The sequence below is a fragment of the Amborella trichopoda genome, chromosome 6, assembly GCF_054954075.1.
Source record: "Amborella trichopoda isolate Santa Cruz 75 chromosome 6, AtrichopodaSantaCruz75HAP2 v2.0, whole genome shotgun sequence".
Taxonomy (NCBI): Eukaryota; Viridiplantae; Streptophyta; class Magnoliopsida; order Amborellales; family Amborellaceae; genus Amborella; species Amborella trichopoda.
Window position 1 is genome coordinate 1,750,079 of NC_142341.1, and position 15,775 is coordinate 1,765,853.

Here is a 15,775-nt window from a genome sequence, read left to right on the forward strand (position 1 = left end):
CCTATATTCGCCAAAACCAGGACTTAGGTACTGAAGAATCGGTCTTTTTTACCACCTCTTCGTGACTGTCACGGTCCAACCTGGGAAATTACCACGTTCGACTCCTAAGACTTTGATTAAGGGAAGTCTTCAACGAGTCAAAACCACCTTCAAAATTATTGAGGGGGTAAAAATGTATTCATTAATGAATGAATTTTTATTTTTTATTTCACCTAGGAAATTTCCCAAAAAGTATCCTCAAAATGATAAAATTTAAGATTTAGAACCTTAAATAGGTAGTGATATTTGAACAATTTGACTGACCTACAAAGCTCCAACCAAATGAAAAAAATACCCATGATTGTACCAAGTACGTCAAATTACGTAACGCCTGTGCTCGTTCGGGTTTCGCAATCCATGACCAAGGATCTCTTGAGTAATTTTTATGGAAATTTATCAAGTTATCTTTGAGCGACGGATAATTTAACATCGTGCCCATATATGTTTGTTTTAATGATAAAATACCTATAAAAAAAATACATGATCTTGAGTGGGAATAGTGACGATCGGATAGAATGTTAGCTAATTAATCTCTAAGAGATATTTTAATAAATTTTCCTAATCTTTACAAATATTTTTTTATGAAAGCACTAGAATAAGATAAAAACTAAAAAAAGAAAAAAAAAATTTATATAAAGTTGCAACCTCAAATTATAGAAATAAGGTGCATGCTAGAAATCCATTGTTTTGATATTAAAAAACCCTCTAATTGATGTATAAAAATTAAAGAGTTTTTTTTTTCAAGTCTGAAAAAATAATACATTTTTCATCATATTATCTACATCTACTTTGATTTGAACCAATTTTTGAAGTTTAAAATTTTATAAGAGAATGAAAATAAATTGCAAGACTATCTTAAGAATTTTCACATTGGAATTACATCTAGGTCCCTCCACTTTAAAGTTGCAACCTCATGCAAACCACACCAAAAAATAAATCTTTGCATATTAGTGAAATCCCAAAATTTTGTAAAGGATCCAGTTTCTTTGCGGCCAAGCCTACATAGGTAGAAATGTAGGCCTCTTAATAAATTTAAGACTTAATTTTTAAGGACATGCAATCTCTAATATGGAGATGTGAATAAATAAATAAATTTTAAAAATTAGAAATAATAATTTTAGTAAAAAAACATTTGGAATGTTAATTCTTATTATTATTTTAAAATGAAACACCTATTTGCATCCACCGTTAAGAGGGGTGCTCTACATTTTCTGGACCGCATATGTAGAAATGCGGTCCAGCCCGCATGAAATAATTTTCCTTTTGGTAAAAAGCTTCGACGTGAGGTTCTAAGGGCTCATACGAAATTCCATTCGAACTCGCTATTATTTTCATAATTTCTCACAAGGCTGGAGGGCATTTTGGACCGATTTCTCCCCCTAGATAAATCTGATTCTCTATCCGGGTTTGCTGGGAATCCTCAGATACGCGAGAAAAGTTTTTAGGGAAACCACAAGGGGGATCTCTTTCTCTCTGTAAGATCTAAGTCTTTTTCATAGAAAGCGATCGATTTTCCGACGATTTTGATTGTTTCCTGGTTGATCTGAGAAATCCGACTTCTTCACGACGTGCTTCGCCGGAAAATTAGCTAGAGGTAGGCTTCACGGCTTGAATATCTCAAAACAAATGTTTTGAAAAATGTCATAGACCGGTGTTTGCTGGCCTTTTTTTTTGTGTTTTTTGCTATGATCTTTAGATGTTTTTAGAAACTTCTGAATTTGTTTCTGAAAACTTGTTCTCTTTAAGGATCTCTTAAGGATCTGGTTATTTTCTGTGATTTCTCGTTTTTGGTGGAATATTTTGGATTGTTGCAGATAAATGGTTTTGTTTTGAGCTCGGGATTTCATGTTCTGCCATCAAATTTTGTGTGCTTATTTGTCTTACTTTAGCTGGTTATGGCTTTATTCAATGAATACTAGCTCTCTTTGGCTGAATCTCTCCCTGTTTTCTCTTTGAATCTCAAAAAAAAAATAGTTTTGTCCATTTTTGTTCTTAATGATGCATTGATGATTTAATGGTCGAATAATACAGTTCAGTAGGGGCAGATTGTGCAAAAACTGAATCTTGATCCATATTATCGAATTTCCATTTCAATAGTTTTGTTCCTAGTTCATCTTACCATGTTCCAATTCTGTTGCTTTATTGTATATATATTTTTTTGAAACTGTGTGACTAAAAGGAAGGGTTTTTTTGATGCAGATCTCATTTTATAGGAATGGCTTCGGCACCAGCTTCAACAGGATGGTTGAAAGCGAGAGTAAAAGCTGTTCCTTCCGGTGATTGTTTGGTGGTTATGGGCTTAAATGCAAAGACAGAGATACCGCCCGAAAAGACAATAACTTTGTCATCTCTTATAGCTCCCAGATTGGTATATTTCCATTATATATATATATATCTCTCTCTCTCTCTCTATATATATATATATATATATATATATATATATATATATATATATATATATATATATATATATATATATATATATATATATATATGTATATGTATGTATTTATTTATGTATCTATCCCGTATTGACTTGTAAAACAAGTGTTTTTTTTTTTTTTTTGAGTTGATTTATCTCCTCTTTCTGTTTTAACTGGTTTTTTTTGAGGATTTGATTATTTGATTTAGTTATTGATTTTAACTTTTTGATGAGTATTGGAGCAGAATCATGTGGCTGAAAGTAAAAATTGTATAATGCTTTAGCTAATTAACTGGTAATTGCATCTCAGAATGCATGGTGACATAAAGTTTTTGCATTAAGATGAATATCCTAATAAAAATCACTTTTGATTTCTTTTTTCAGGGGATGCTTTATTTTCACTTTAGAGAAAAAGGTTTTCAACAATGTACTTTGTATGATAGCCAGATTTACTCTCCAGAGAGCAATATCTTGTGTCTGAATAGTGACCCAATTAACTGGTAATGGCATCTCAGAATGCATGGGCTTTTAAGTTCTTACACAAGAAGAGCTCTCTTTTTTCTAATTGATTATTTTTCTTCAAGAAAATGCCTCTTTTTCTTTGAAAATAATGGATTCCAAGCTTCATCTAGTATGTAACAACTTAATTAATTGTTAATGGCATTCCAGAGTGCATGGTGATATAAAGTTCTTATATATTTGGTGATTCACTGGTAGTCAATTATAAGACCTTAAGAAGGCATACATATGATATGATATGATATGATTGTCAAATACAATTTTTTTAAAAAAAAAACTTATGAGATGAATCTCTTTATTTTTATCTTTTTATTTTTATTTTTTTTGCTTCCAAGATATTTCTTTTGTTCAATGGGCCCAATGTTTCTTAGCTTGCAAATTTGTGCTTTTGAAACCTGCTACATCTGACAGTGTGTTGAGGTGTTTTTTTTGGTTGAGAACTGACTGTAAATTCTCCCTTTTGTGTTACAGGCTCGTAGGGGTACTCCGGATGAGCCATTTGCATGGGAAAGTAGAGAATTTTTAAGGAAACTCTTGATTGGACAGGTGATCTCGATTTTGTTGGTTTTCTTTTGTTTGATCTCAGTTCCAATTTTCCGAAAGTGCATTTTATTGTTCTATTGTAACGAAGAAAGTGGTTTGTATTCATTTTAGTATTATCATCCATATGGTAACATCCAATCCCTTATAGCTAACATGGTGGCATTTGTTCTCATAGGAAGTTCGCTTCAAAATTGATTACACAGTGCCATCTATTGGCCGAGAATTTGGTACCATTTTCCTCGGTGATAAAAATGTTGCTGCCTTGGTTGTTGCTGAAGGTTGGGCAAAGGTACTCTATTCCCTAGTATTTTGTTTATTTTAGTCAGTCTCTTGCAAGTTTTTGAGCATTTCAATTTGGTTAAATCAGATCTTTTTGCTTTTTGAAAGTGGTAACTGTTGTTTAAATCAGATTATAGTATTGTGGAATTCAATTTGGTAATTTTCTTCCCAAAATCAGATTCCCATAAGCTTATGAGTATTACATTTTGTAATTTTCCTGTTTAAATCAGATTCTTGTAGGCTAATGAGCATCTAAATTTGGATCTGACTGTTCAGTTATTTATCTATGGACTTCCTACTAAGTTTGAATCTTTCAGGTAAGAGAACAGGGCCAACAGAAAAATGAGGTGAGCCCTTTCTTAGCAGAATTGCTGAGGCTTGAAGAAATAGCTAAGGAGCAAGGGTCGGGGCGTTGGAGCAAGGCCAGTATGAATAATATGCTAGTGCATTTATATAGTGATTGCTCATCTTAATATCATATTGCAAATGGAGATTTGACGAACCATACTGTATCTTGGTTCATATTTTCAGGAACCTGGTGCTTCAGAGGCAGCTGTTAGGGATTTGCCTCCTTCTGCAATTGGGGATCCGAGTAGTTTGGACGCCATGGGTCTCTTGGCTTCGAACAAAGGAAAACCCATGCAGGCAATTGTGGAGCAAGTTCGTGACGGAAGTGCTGTGAGAGTGTATCTGCTCCCAGAATATCAATTTGTTCAAGTTTTTGTCGCTGGAATCCAGGTAAAGCGTTAGCATCAATAACAAGATTCCAGTATATTGTTAATGTATTTATGTACTCTGTAACACTCCCATGTGGTACACATATTGCAAACATGAAAATAGCTATGTGCTTCTTTGAAAATAAAATGGTCATACTAGTAGGGGTCAAGTGTCCGTGTTATGAAAAAACAATTTGTTGATATTTTTTTTTCCCCCTTTTTGGAAGTGTTAACTATTTGTTGATAGTTTCTTCATGGATAGAAAACACAACTTGTTAATCGAAATGGGTCATGGAGAAAAAGATAACTCCAAAACATTGTTATCTTGGTATAAAAAAACTGTTTCATAGATTAGGTTGATAGATCAGGATATTTTATTCATTTTTTGAATTTCGACAATGTTTATGTTCTTTCAGAGAAGTATGAGTGTTGTGTCAAAGTTTAAAATCTTCTTACCAAAGGAAACCATGAGAAGACACACGAGCATATGGTTTAAACCAATCACAAAACAGTGAAGACAGCGGATATAGAAATATAGGGATATGAAGGATCGTCAAAAGTGATGTGCATCAGGGGAAAGGGTTTCGAAATCTGTAGAAAATTGAACAGAATCTGACAAAAATTACCCCCAAGTTATTTTTCAATAAATAAATCGTGCTGTTTAATTTTCAAAGAAAAATTGCAGTACATAATTAAAACCGGAAGATGTTTAAACATTTTTGATGTTGTATTGCATTATCTTCATCAACATGTTGTATGATATACCAGGCCCCATCAATGGGGAGAAGGGCTGCTGTGGAAACTGTGCTTGAATCTGAGGAGACGACTAATGAAGCAAATGAAGAAGTTTCAGCAGATGCCCGGACTTCTCTAACATCAGCGCAAAGACTTGCAGCCTCTACAGTAGCCTCTACTGATGTTTCACCAGACCCATTTGCAAGGGAGGCTAAACACTTCACAGAAGTTCGTGTTCTAAACAGAGATGTGAGTGCTTGCCTTTCTTAGCTGACTTCGTCTTCATTTTCTGTGGTGCCTGTTCTCTATCATTTGATGGCGTTCTATGATGTTTTTCTCTCTAATTGATGATGGGATTTTATGATGTTTTGTTCTCTGATTGTTGTTGGGATTGGCAGGTACGTATTGTCCTGGAAGGTGTAGACAAATTCAGCAATTTGATTGGTTCAGTCTACTACCCCGAAGGCGATTCAGCAAAGGATTTGGCATTGGGGCTTGTAGAAAATGTATATTTATCCTTGCTTTTACTGTTTAGCAATAGTAATGATGGGCATGGAAATGAAAATTTGAATGTCATGTTTAGGGGGTATGATATAATAGGGGGTATGATATTATTATATTTTTGTGTTGTTTCTATACTGGTTTTTACGTAAACGATGCTTGCAATCCTCATTTTTGCTATTCTTGCATTTAATGTATGTTCTGGATCAATTGGGTACCCTTGCACTTTTGGTGCTCCTCAATTGTTTTCTGAGAGTTCTAAGCATATCTTATTGTATTATTCCTTTGGTTGTGTGGGTTCACAGAATTTTCTAGAGTCCACCAAGTTGACTCAGTACTTCCTAGTTAAACACTTATTGGAACTTTCTGTCAAAGAATTAGTTTTGACTTGGGAATGGGCGAACTTTTGCTGTGTTTCAATCAGACATGTTGGAACTTTTCACTCACTTGGCTTAATTGATCGAGGAATGGAACCCTTAGCTGCATCTTAGGATTCAGCAACTTGACCATCCCCCTTAACCCACCTGAATCCAAGTTGAGCCCTAAATCACAAGGTATAGGGGTTCTTCGTTGAGTTTTTCAAGTTGAGATACTTGACAATAATTACTGTGTTCTTTATTTTATAATCTCCTGTTATTCATAAAGAGGTACTCTGTAATAATATATACTGGTCAATATTTAATGGAGTGCTTGGAAACTGTAGGAAGCCCAAACAATAGCATAGAATGCAACCTCAAGTAATCTACTTCCTCACAAAAGGGAAAAAAACAAAAGAATTGTACCATATACCTTCAGTGACTTGCACATGATAGATTAATGCAGGTCTAAGGGACCAACTAGTTCTTGTTTCGTTGTCTGCACATATGGAGTTGTTGCCTTGCTGTTATGGTGGACAATTTTCCATCTATCTAACAAAGCAGGCAAAGTAGCACCTTATAAGCTTAGCAAACCATCTTTTTTCTGGTTCTATTAGGCCCTTTCATTTAGCGCAATGTAAGTTCTCTTCACTGTTCAATGGGTTTGCCATGTCAGTTCCTTATGTCCTACTTTGTCTCTACCTGCTTTCTAGCTTCAGATTTCTAAAATGCAGAAATTGCTATTGCACAGGGCTTGGCCAAATATGTCGAGTGGAGTGCGAACATGATGGAAGAGGATGCCAAACGTAGATTGAAGAATGCCGAGCTTCAAGCCAAGAAGGATCGATTGAAAATATGGACAAACTATGTCCCCCCTGCCACAAATTCAAAGGCCATTCATGACCAGAACTTCACTGGAAAGGTACATGTTTTCTCAAAACATCTCTATTCAGAATTTCAGACATTCGACACTCAAGTCTTCATCCCCTTTAAATTATGACTTTTACAAGTAAATTGAATGACAGGATTTTGCTTTGGTACTCTCAGGTGGTGGAGGTCGTAAGTGGAGACTGTGTTATTGTGGCTGATGACTCAGCCCCATATGGCAGCCCTTCAGCTGAACGGCGAGTCAACTTGTCAAGCATTAGGGCTCCAAAAATGGGAAATCCACGAAGAGATGAGAAACCCGCTTCATATGCACGTGAAGCCAAGGAATTTTTGCGCACTCGTCTAATAGGTCGACAAGTATGGACTACATTCACCTGATAACACTCTTCCTCTTCATTTTTCTAATGTTCATTTCAATAGGCCTACATTAGCTAAATTGTCAATGGATTTCCTTTAGATTAAAGGGAAATCTCCATAATCCAATGGAATAGGAATACAATCTCCAGGGAGGCATCAACCATCCATTCCTGATGATAGACACAGTAGAGATGAACTGTACTTGAGTGAATGCCTTTGGGCTCCACTAAGTTAATCTCCACTTTCCATCATCGGTAACAGACATGGATGCACCTATGGAGTACCATATACTACGCACTTCATTGGATCATGGTATGATTTGGCTTACACTAGGCGGATTGATTTCTAATTACTCATTGGAAAAGTGTTCCGCAATGCCTTGTCAGGTAAATGTATCAATGGAGTACTCTAGAAAGGTTAGCTTGGCTGATGGCTCCAGTGCTGCACCCAGTGCTGGTTCAGGAGATTCTAGGGTTATGGACTTTGGGTCTGTCTTTCTTGCGTCTCAGACCATGGTTGATGGTGATGATGTCCCTACTGGGAGCCAAGCACAACAGGGAATCAATATTGCTGAGTTAGTGGTTAGTCGTGGATTTGCCTCAGTGATCAGGCATAGGGACTTCGAGGAAAGGTCAAATTATTATGATGCTTTGCTGGCTGCCGAGTCTCGTGCAATCAATGGAAAGAAAGGGATCCATTCTGCCAAGGACCCTCCTGTGATGCACATAACCGATCTCACAGCAGTTAGTGATTCCCGCACTCCCCACCTTTTATTTTCTATAATCAAATACCAAAGCAGTAAAAATTTAAGAGCTCTCATTCGAACTTTGTTCCTATTCTTTGAAGGTGAATTTTCAATTTCTTGACTGTTTTATGATGATATCTCAGGCATCTGCAAAAAAGACAAAGGACTTTCTGCCCTTTCTTCAACGTAGTAGAAAGCTTCCAGCTGTTGTGGAATATGTATTAAGCGGGCACAGGTTCAAATTGCTAATTCCTAAAGAAACTTGCAGCATTGCCTTGTCCTTTTCTGGTGTTCGGTGTCCTGCACGTAATGAGCCATATGCAGATGAGGCTATTGCTTTCATGAGGAGAAAAATATTGCAGAGGGACGTTGAGGTTTGTTCCTCCTCATCATGATAGCTTCATGGGTATTTTCAAAGATGAAAGTTTGCTGCCATCGACTAAAACCTTGTGTGTGTGTGTGTGTGTGTGTGTGTGTGTGTGAGAGAGAGAGAGAGAGAGAGAGAGAGAGAGAGAGAGAGCTGTCAGGTTCTAGGCCATTCTGATGGGTCCCACTATCTCTTCATCATTGTTCATTTCTGTTTCTTGGACAATGATGACCCCAGTCCCAAGTCGATTTGATTATGCCAACCTTTCCTCTGCAATAAACTAAAAATCATTGGATTTCACTCTTTGTTATATCTTGATTTGATTATTCTTTTTGCAGATTGAAGTAGAAAATGTTGATAGGACTGGAACCTTCTTGGGGTCGTTATGGGAGTCGCGAACCAACATGGCTGTGACTCTACTTGAAGCCGGACTAGCGAAGTTTCAAACATCTTTTGGCTCAGACAGGATACCTGATGCTCACCTTCTTGCACAGGCCGAACAAAAGGCAAAAAAGCAGCGCTTGAAGGTGAGTTGTTGATTTCCATTGAAATTGTCTCTATATAGTAGAGGGTTGGTGGAAGGGTCTGTCTTGAAAGGGCTGCCCCATCTTCTTCATTGGACTCGTTTAACATACTCTTTTAATGGCAGATTTGGGAGAATTATGTTGAAGGACAAGAACCCAATGGTAGTTCAATGCCGGAGACGAAGCAGAAGGAAGTATTAAAGGTTGTGTTTTGTTTGTCCCTTCAGTAGGGTCCAAATTAGCTAAATATGAACCCAAATATGGGTGCCTATATTTTCAATAGAAGAAAAGATCGCCATCCAACTAGTATCAGAGCATTGACCAATGGCACTGATCTTTGCTGACAGGTTGTGGTTACTGAAGTCCTAGGTGGGGGTAAATTCTACATCCAATCTGTTGCGGATCAGAAACTGGTTTCTATTCAGCAGCAGCTGGCCTCATTGAACCTTCAGGAAAAGCCTTTGATTGGTGGTTTTAACCCTAAGAAAGGAGATATCATCCTTGCACAGTTTAGTGCAGATAATTCTTGGAATAGAGCCATGGTATGATTTCTATTCTCAAGACAGCTGTTAGATGCATGCTTCTCTCTCTCTCTCTCTCTCTCTCAAAATGGCAGTTTTAAAATGATCATGACTGAGCTTCTATTTCAGATTGTAAATGCACCAAGAGGAGCTGTAGAATCAATGGATGACAAGTTTGATGTCTTTTACATCGATTATGGAAATCAAGAAACTGTTCCTTTTAGCCATTTACGACCTCTCGATCCCTCAGTCTCTTCCGTACCGGGCCTTGCTCAATTATGCAGCCTTGCTTACATCAAGGTGCCTGCCTTAGAAGAGGATTTTGGCCAAGAAGCAGCAGAGTACCTGAGTGAGTGCACTCTTAATAGCTCTAAAGAGTTTGCTGCCATGGTTGAGGAGAGAGACACATCAGGAGGAAAATCTAAAGGCCAAGGCACTGGAACCATTCTCCATGTGACACTGGTCGATGTGCAAGCCGGTTCTAGTATCAATGCTGCCATGCTTCAGGTACGCACAACTCTGCCAACTTATCAAATATGTAAATTGTGCTGATATTTCATGTTTTTTACCTTGAATACTTTTCAACGATGTAATGTGCTTAGGCTTTATTTGAACCGAGCACCCTTGCGGAATTTCATATTAAAACTAGAATGTAGAAGAATCTTTAAGGTTCACAATCCCTATAATGATTTAAAATGACTTGACCTTTATCAGGAGTCATTTTGATACTTTGTTGGTGGAGCAATAAAAATCATGCACGGAAAGGACAGCCTTTATTTGGTAATTTGTTTGAATGATGTCAGCTTGGGCACCTTGAGGGAATTTACACTGACTACTTGTTACCCAATGATCCTTATATGGCAACTTCCAAGGATGTGTATGTTGTGTAGGATTTCTTGCAAACTATCACGCACTATAGGAGGAGGACATAATAATGGACTTCTATGTACATTACACTCTCCTCATTACAATACAGTCATTACACCACTTGCTACTCTTATTTATTATACTACGCATTATACTTACAAGCATTTATATGCCACTCATTCTACACTTTTTACAACACTCATTCTCTCTATACATCTCTCGCTCTACACTCATGCCTACTCTACAGTCCATTCCTTAAACTACATGCACCTACATCCTTTCTGACTTCACATTACTTGTCACTTTCCACATGTAACATCATGTCTTCCACTTATTACACTCTAAGTATCCTCATCGCCTTGCTTGTTTTACCCAAAGCACCAATAGGTGACCTATTTATTGGCCATTTGCATTGCCCAGGTCATTTACATGTGGATAAAAATGGAATTCAGCTAGCCCTTAGTTGATGATGTTCCATGTAATAAGTGTATGTAGCTCTTGCTCAAAAGTCCACATAATCCTAGAGGAAAGATGATTGGTGATAGGACCTTCCTAGAGGGGGGGGGGGAGGGAGGGAGGTAAAGTGGAGAGATATGGAATAATGCCACGTGTTGGCTCCAATAATTCAGGATTCAGGAAGTTGACCACATAAATAACCTGTGGGTACATTTTCAAGTGAAGGGGCTTGAGGATATCAAATATTTTTTGGGATTCGAAATTGACCAAGTCCAAGAAGGCGTCTTCTTGTGTTGGTAAAACTACATCAGAGATCTCCTACAGAAGTTCTATATGGTTGGGTGTGAATGATCTCAACTCTAATGAAGACAAACGTGAGGCTAAGTGCAGATAAGGATGAGATGACATAAAAAGGATTCGGCCAGTGTTTCAAAACTCGGCAATTCCTGATTTGGATACGAAATCGGCCAGGACCGAACATGTTTGGGGATGGTATCAGTCCCGGCCCGGTGCCTCCCTAAAATCCCCCTTTCATTTTTTTTCTTTCCTTTTTCTTTTTAAGCTCGTCTAATTTTAATTTTTTATTATTTTATGGATCACAAATTCGGATGATCTCGATCGTTGATCCAACAATCCGACAAGGATTTGTGCGGTGAGTGATCCGCCCCACCGATGTGTGTTTTGAAACATTGGAATTAGCCATGTAGAAGCAGATTGTCGAGAACGTCATCAACCTAACATAGGCTCGGCTTGAAATCTCACTGGCATTTGGAGTAGTAAGTTGATTTGTGTAAAATCCAAGGAAACCCTACATCTACAGGTTGTTCACAGGTTCCGTGGTACATCAAAGGTACTGCCGATTATGGTTCTTCTGTATAAGATGGGTTGATGTGAGTTAATAGGCTATTGGGATGCCAAATTGTTTTGGTGCTCAAAGCCTCAAACTACTCTTTGCTACCACCAGATATTCTTTTAGCCTCAGTCAACATTAGTCTCTTGGTGTAGCATGAAAATCAAATGTATCCTTATTGACCACTGAAGTAGAATGCAGATCTGTGATGCTCAGGAATTCACTTGGCGAACACCTTTGTTGAATAACCTACATCATTCACAAGCGAAGCCAATAGCACTATTTTGTGATGACCTGTCAGCTGTCAATTGGCTGAGAATCTTGTCTTCGATGTAGGGATCAAGCATAGTGAAATAGATCGTGATTACATTGAAGAAAAGGTCCTACAGGTACACTGGTACCAATCAGGACTGAAGAACAACTTGCAAATAGATTTACAGAAGGGTTTAGCCTCTTAAAATTTGTGAGACAGACAGACTTGGCATGATAAGAAGGTTGGCAGTTACATCCAGGGTCGAGGGGGAGAATGATTGGATCCAACATGTGATTCTCTTCCATCTCTCTCTATTTTCACCTCCCTTCCCCCCTCTTTTCTCTCACTCTCTCTCTTTAAGAAGGTTCTACCACTGAGCATATGTTCTACTTGGACTTTTGAAGAACCACATACAATCATTAAGTGGAACCTCATGAGAAAGTCATGTTTACCAAGGGCAAATTGCACATTATTGTCTACACATGTAGATGATTAAGGCCGTGCAAATGGCCTATAAATACGGTAGAGCTTGTTGGGCTTTGGCTAGCAAGCAAGGTAAAGTGGGGGAGCAGTTTAGAGATGTGAGGTGCGTATTGAGACAAAAAAAAGTCCGAAGTGAGAAATGGTGCAGTTAAGTATGGTGTAATGGACTGTAGAGTGAGCAAATGGTGTAGAGACTAGAGAGTGGTATATAGAGGGAACGTGTGTTATAAGTGTAGTGTAATGAGTAGTATATAAATGCTTGTTAGTGTAATAAATAAGATTAATGATTGATTTAATGATTGTAACAAGGAAAGTCTAATGTTCATAGAAGGGCAATATTATGTGTTCTCTCTGTGTCTCCTATATGGTGTGATTGTTCACGCTTTGCAGGAAATCTTACATGTCATTTTAAACAGAACTCGTCTTTTGTGGTTAGTGACCAAAATTTTCGTGCTGGGGAGAAGTCCACTAAAAGGTCGGGGTGTTGATGTTTGTTTTAGGGGTGGTTGGATAATACAATGCTCGCTTTATGAGCTCAGAAAATTCTAAGGTCTCATTCTCTTCATTTTTATGGCGTGCAGTTTTAAGATGCTCAACCCATAATTTTTTCCTTTTCTTTTTGAGGGAATATTTGACTATTTTTCTCTTATTTTTGTTTCCATAATTAGATAATGTATACTAGAATTCTTATGATAATGCACTGGAAGATAACTTACAAACTCGTTTATTTTCCTTTTTCAGATTCCTTAGATAGTTCTGTTTTAAAAATGTAATCAGAATCAATTTATGAAATTAAGTGTACATTAGTGGTGCATTCCATGCTCAACAATCATATGGGTCTTTCAGAAAGCTAAGAAACACAGATTTCATCTTTGTCGATCCTTTTATATGACTCCACCTCTTCGATTTTAACTTGCAGGAAGGGTTTGCCAGGCTAGAGAGAAAGAAGAGATGGGACACAAGGGAGAGGCAATCTGCTCTTGACAATCTTGAAGAGCACCAAGCAAAGGCAAAGAGGGAGAGGCTTAACATATGGCAGTATGGAGATGTTCAGTCCGATGAAGAGGACAACGCTCCCCCTTCGAGGAAAGGTGCCGGTCGCCGATAAATCATAGATTTAGGCACCTACCACAAAAAAAAGCAACAGGAAAGATATTATCCAGTGGTGATCAGAGGTGAGTCAAATTCAAGCCCACAGTTCAGGGAATAGTTTAAGCTAAATAATAGAGAACAGAGGAATTTTTATGACTTAAAAACCATAGAGGAGAGCTACTTTGATTTTTGTTTGTTTTTTTTTTTTTCTCTTCCATTTTTGCCTTGTTTTTCTCTTTTATTTTTTTTTATTTTCCTGCGGAACATTGTTTTTACAGGTATGAATAAGATAAATTCCATGTTTTTGGCGTTATCATTAATTTATTTTTCCTTTGGGGTGTCAAGTACATCTCTCCAGTTATTTGTGATTGGATCTTTTTAGCTTAGTCAAGATCTAGTTTTTTTCCTTTTGTTTTTTTTCTTCTTGGGTCCAAAAGGAGAATAAGATTGAGAAAAGATGGCATGGACCTATGGCTAGTAGGCAGGATAGTAGATTCTTGCTTAGTTATGTGCTGTTCAAATTTCTTAGATTTAGAACTAAATAACTTCATTTTTTTAATTAAAAAATGATGCCTAACGTAATTTTAGAATCTCACTTTCTCAATTTGCAAATAATATCTATTTGCTTGGCATGACTGAAATTTTGGGGTCATCTTCATTGCTTTGAGGCTTGAGGCTGAGGTTTCAAAAATGGGTTTAACCTGCTTAGCCACATTCTCTCCCTTCAGCTTCTGTGCCGCATCTCTTTCTCTCTCTCTCTCTCTCTCTCTCTCTCTCTCTCTCTCTCTCTCTCTCTCGCGTGTTGAGCTATTGCCGCAATACAAGGACAGTTAGGGTACCGAAAGCGCTGGGTCGAGACTTGACCCAGAAAGTGGACCTAGTGGGTTAGGTCACTCAATTAGGACTCGGCCAAAATGGGGCTTTGCTCCAGCCATGACCTATCACATCAATCTAAGTTAGGATCTTGGATATATATCCGACCTAGACATAATCCTGTGGGGTCCGACCAAGTTTCTATTCCTAAACATTTTTTTTCAACCCGTCTATGCTAAATGGTTTAATGTTTTCACCATTGTTTGAAAAATCTTTTATCCGGAATCGCTTGCCCCAAATCGTGATTGGGGCATCAGACAATTCTGATTCGAAGAATATTGAAATCACCCGTACTTTCCTACTTTTCTAAGTTCTGGTAAAAAAAGATCCTTCTGCTCCAAATTGGGTGATCGGGATCAGAATTGGTGATTTGAATCGGATTTTGTAGGGCACCAAGTCGGACCTGATTCCTGGTTTTTAATCATGGGTTTTGAGTCTATTGACAAATAAGTGGTGGCTTACTTAAACCTCCACATGACATCGTTATTTATCCTTTCTTTTTATATAATCTTTAGTAGGGTTTTACTTGGATCGAAATTGGCCAATCTGTCCATATGGTAGCAGCTGGTTGCCAATATAGTTAATTTCCCCCATCTATTGTGAGGCCAATACGGTAGCGGATACATTTGTTAAGAAGGTCACATCATTGATGTCACAAGTTGGCATTCTAGACCGTTACATTTTATTTCAGTTTCTTTACTTAATGATTTGGCACAAGTACGTTATTTTAGGGTTGATGCTACCGTTTGACGTTTTAGACTGAAGGATTTTATTTCTTTCTTTACTTCATGATTTGGCATAAGTACCTTATTGTAGGGTTGTACCTTATTGTAGGGTTGTAAAGATATGATCTATATTTTATTTATTTTTATTAATAAAAATGGATAGGGGCCTTCTTCTCCCCTTGATTTATCCCAAAAATAAATAAAAAGGGCCACAATGATTTATCTAGAAAAAAAAATAAAGGCCAATTTGGATCAGATTTAGTGAGGGATCAATGTGGTTCCTTTATGGAATTGGGACTCGGCCTTACTCATATGGACTCGACCTTAGATGGAACTAGGCAATTCCATCAAAGATCCGAAGATTGCTTGAATAAGGTAATTCTCTGCAGCACCTTTTGAAAACTAATGAGATGATTATTTTTGGCTAAATCTACCTTTTTTTCATTTTCTTCCTCATTTCTCCCCATTTTTTTCTTTGAAATTTATCTTAAAATTGTTTAACACCATTGAAAGTTGGACTATGTAATAAAGCACAATGTATATAAATTTAAAATTTTCTTTTTTTCCACCGATTATGTTGCTTTCAATGTCTGATTATAAATAAAAGCTCTCTTCAAATAAATAAATAAAAACGGTTCTCACTTATTACTGCTAAAAACAACTT

The 15,775-nt window shown here is 37.3% G+C and overlaps 1 protein-coding gene across 1 annotated transcript; it reads left to right on the forward strand.

Moving 5' to 3' along the window:
• The first annotated feature begins 1,466 nt into the window (after positions 1-1,466).
• TUDOR1 (TUDOR-SN protein 1) lies at positions 1,467-13,833 on the forward strand. Its single transcript, XM_088870077.1, has 17 exons — positions 1,467-1,633; positions 2,239-2,407; positions 3,452-3,526; positions 3,699-3,812; positions 4,120-4,224; positions 4,334-4,540; positions 5,287-5,502; positions 5,652-5,759; positions 6,862-7,032; positions 7,158-7,355; positions 7,742-8,098; positions 8,244-8,474; positions 8,806-8,994; positions 9,117-9,194; positions 9,339-9,533; positions 9,642-10,019; positions 13,341-13,833. Exons 2-17 carry the CDS (start codon positions 2,255-2,257, stop codon positions 13,527-13,529), a joined length of 2,964 nt encoding a protein of 987 aa, XP_088726203.1. The 5' UTR covers positions 1,467-1,633; positions 2,239-2,254; the 3' UTR covers positions 13,530-13,833.
• Positions 13,834-15,775: the final 1,942 nt, after the last annotated feature.

Excerpts from the sequence above, each read along its gene's own strand:
- TUDOR1 (XM_088870077.1), top strand. The coding sequence starts at position 2,255 with ATGGCTTCGGCACCAGCTTCAACAGGATGGTTGAAAGCGAGAGTAAAA. Across the intron at positions 4,225-4,333 it reads GGTCGGGGCGTTGGAGCAAG|GAACCTGGTGCTTCAGAGGC; the intron begins GCCAGTATGAAT and ends TCATATTTTCAG. Across the intron at positions 9,534-9,641 it reads ATTCTTGGAATAGAGCCATG|ATTGTAAATGCACCAAGAGG; the intron begins GTATGATTTCTA and ends CTTCTATTTCAG.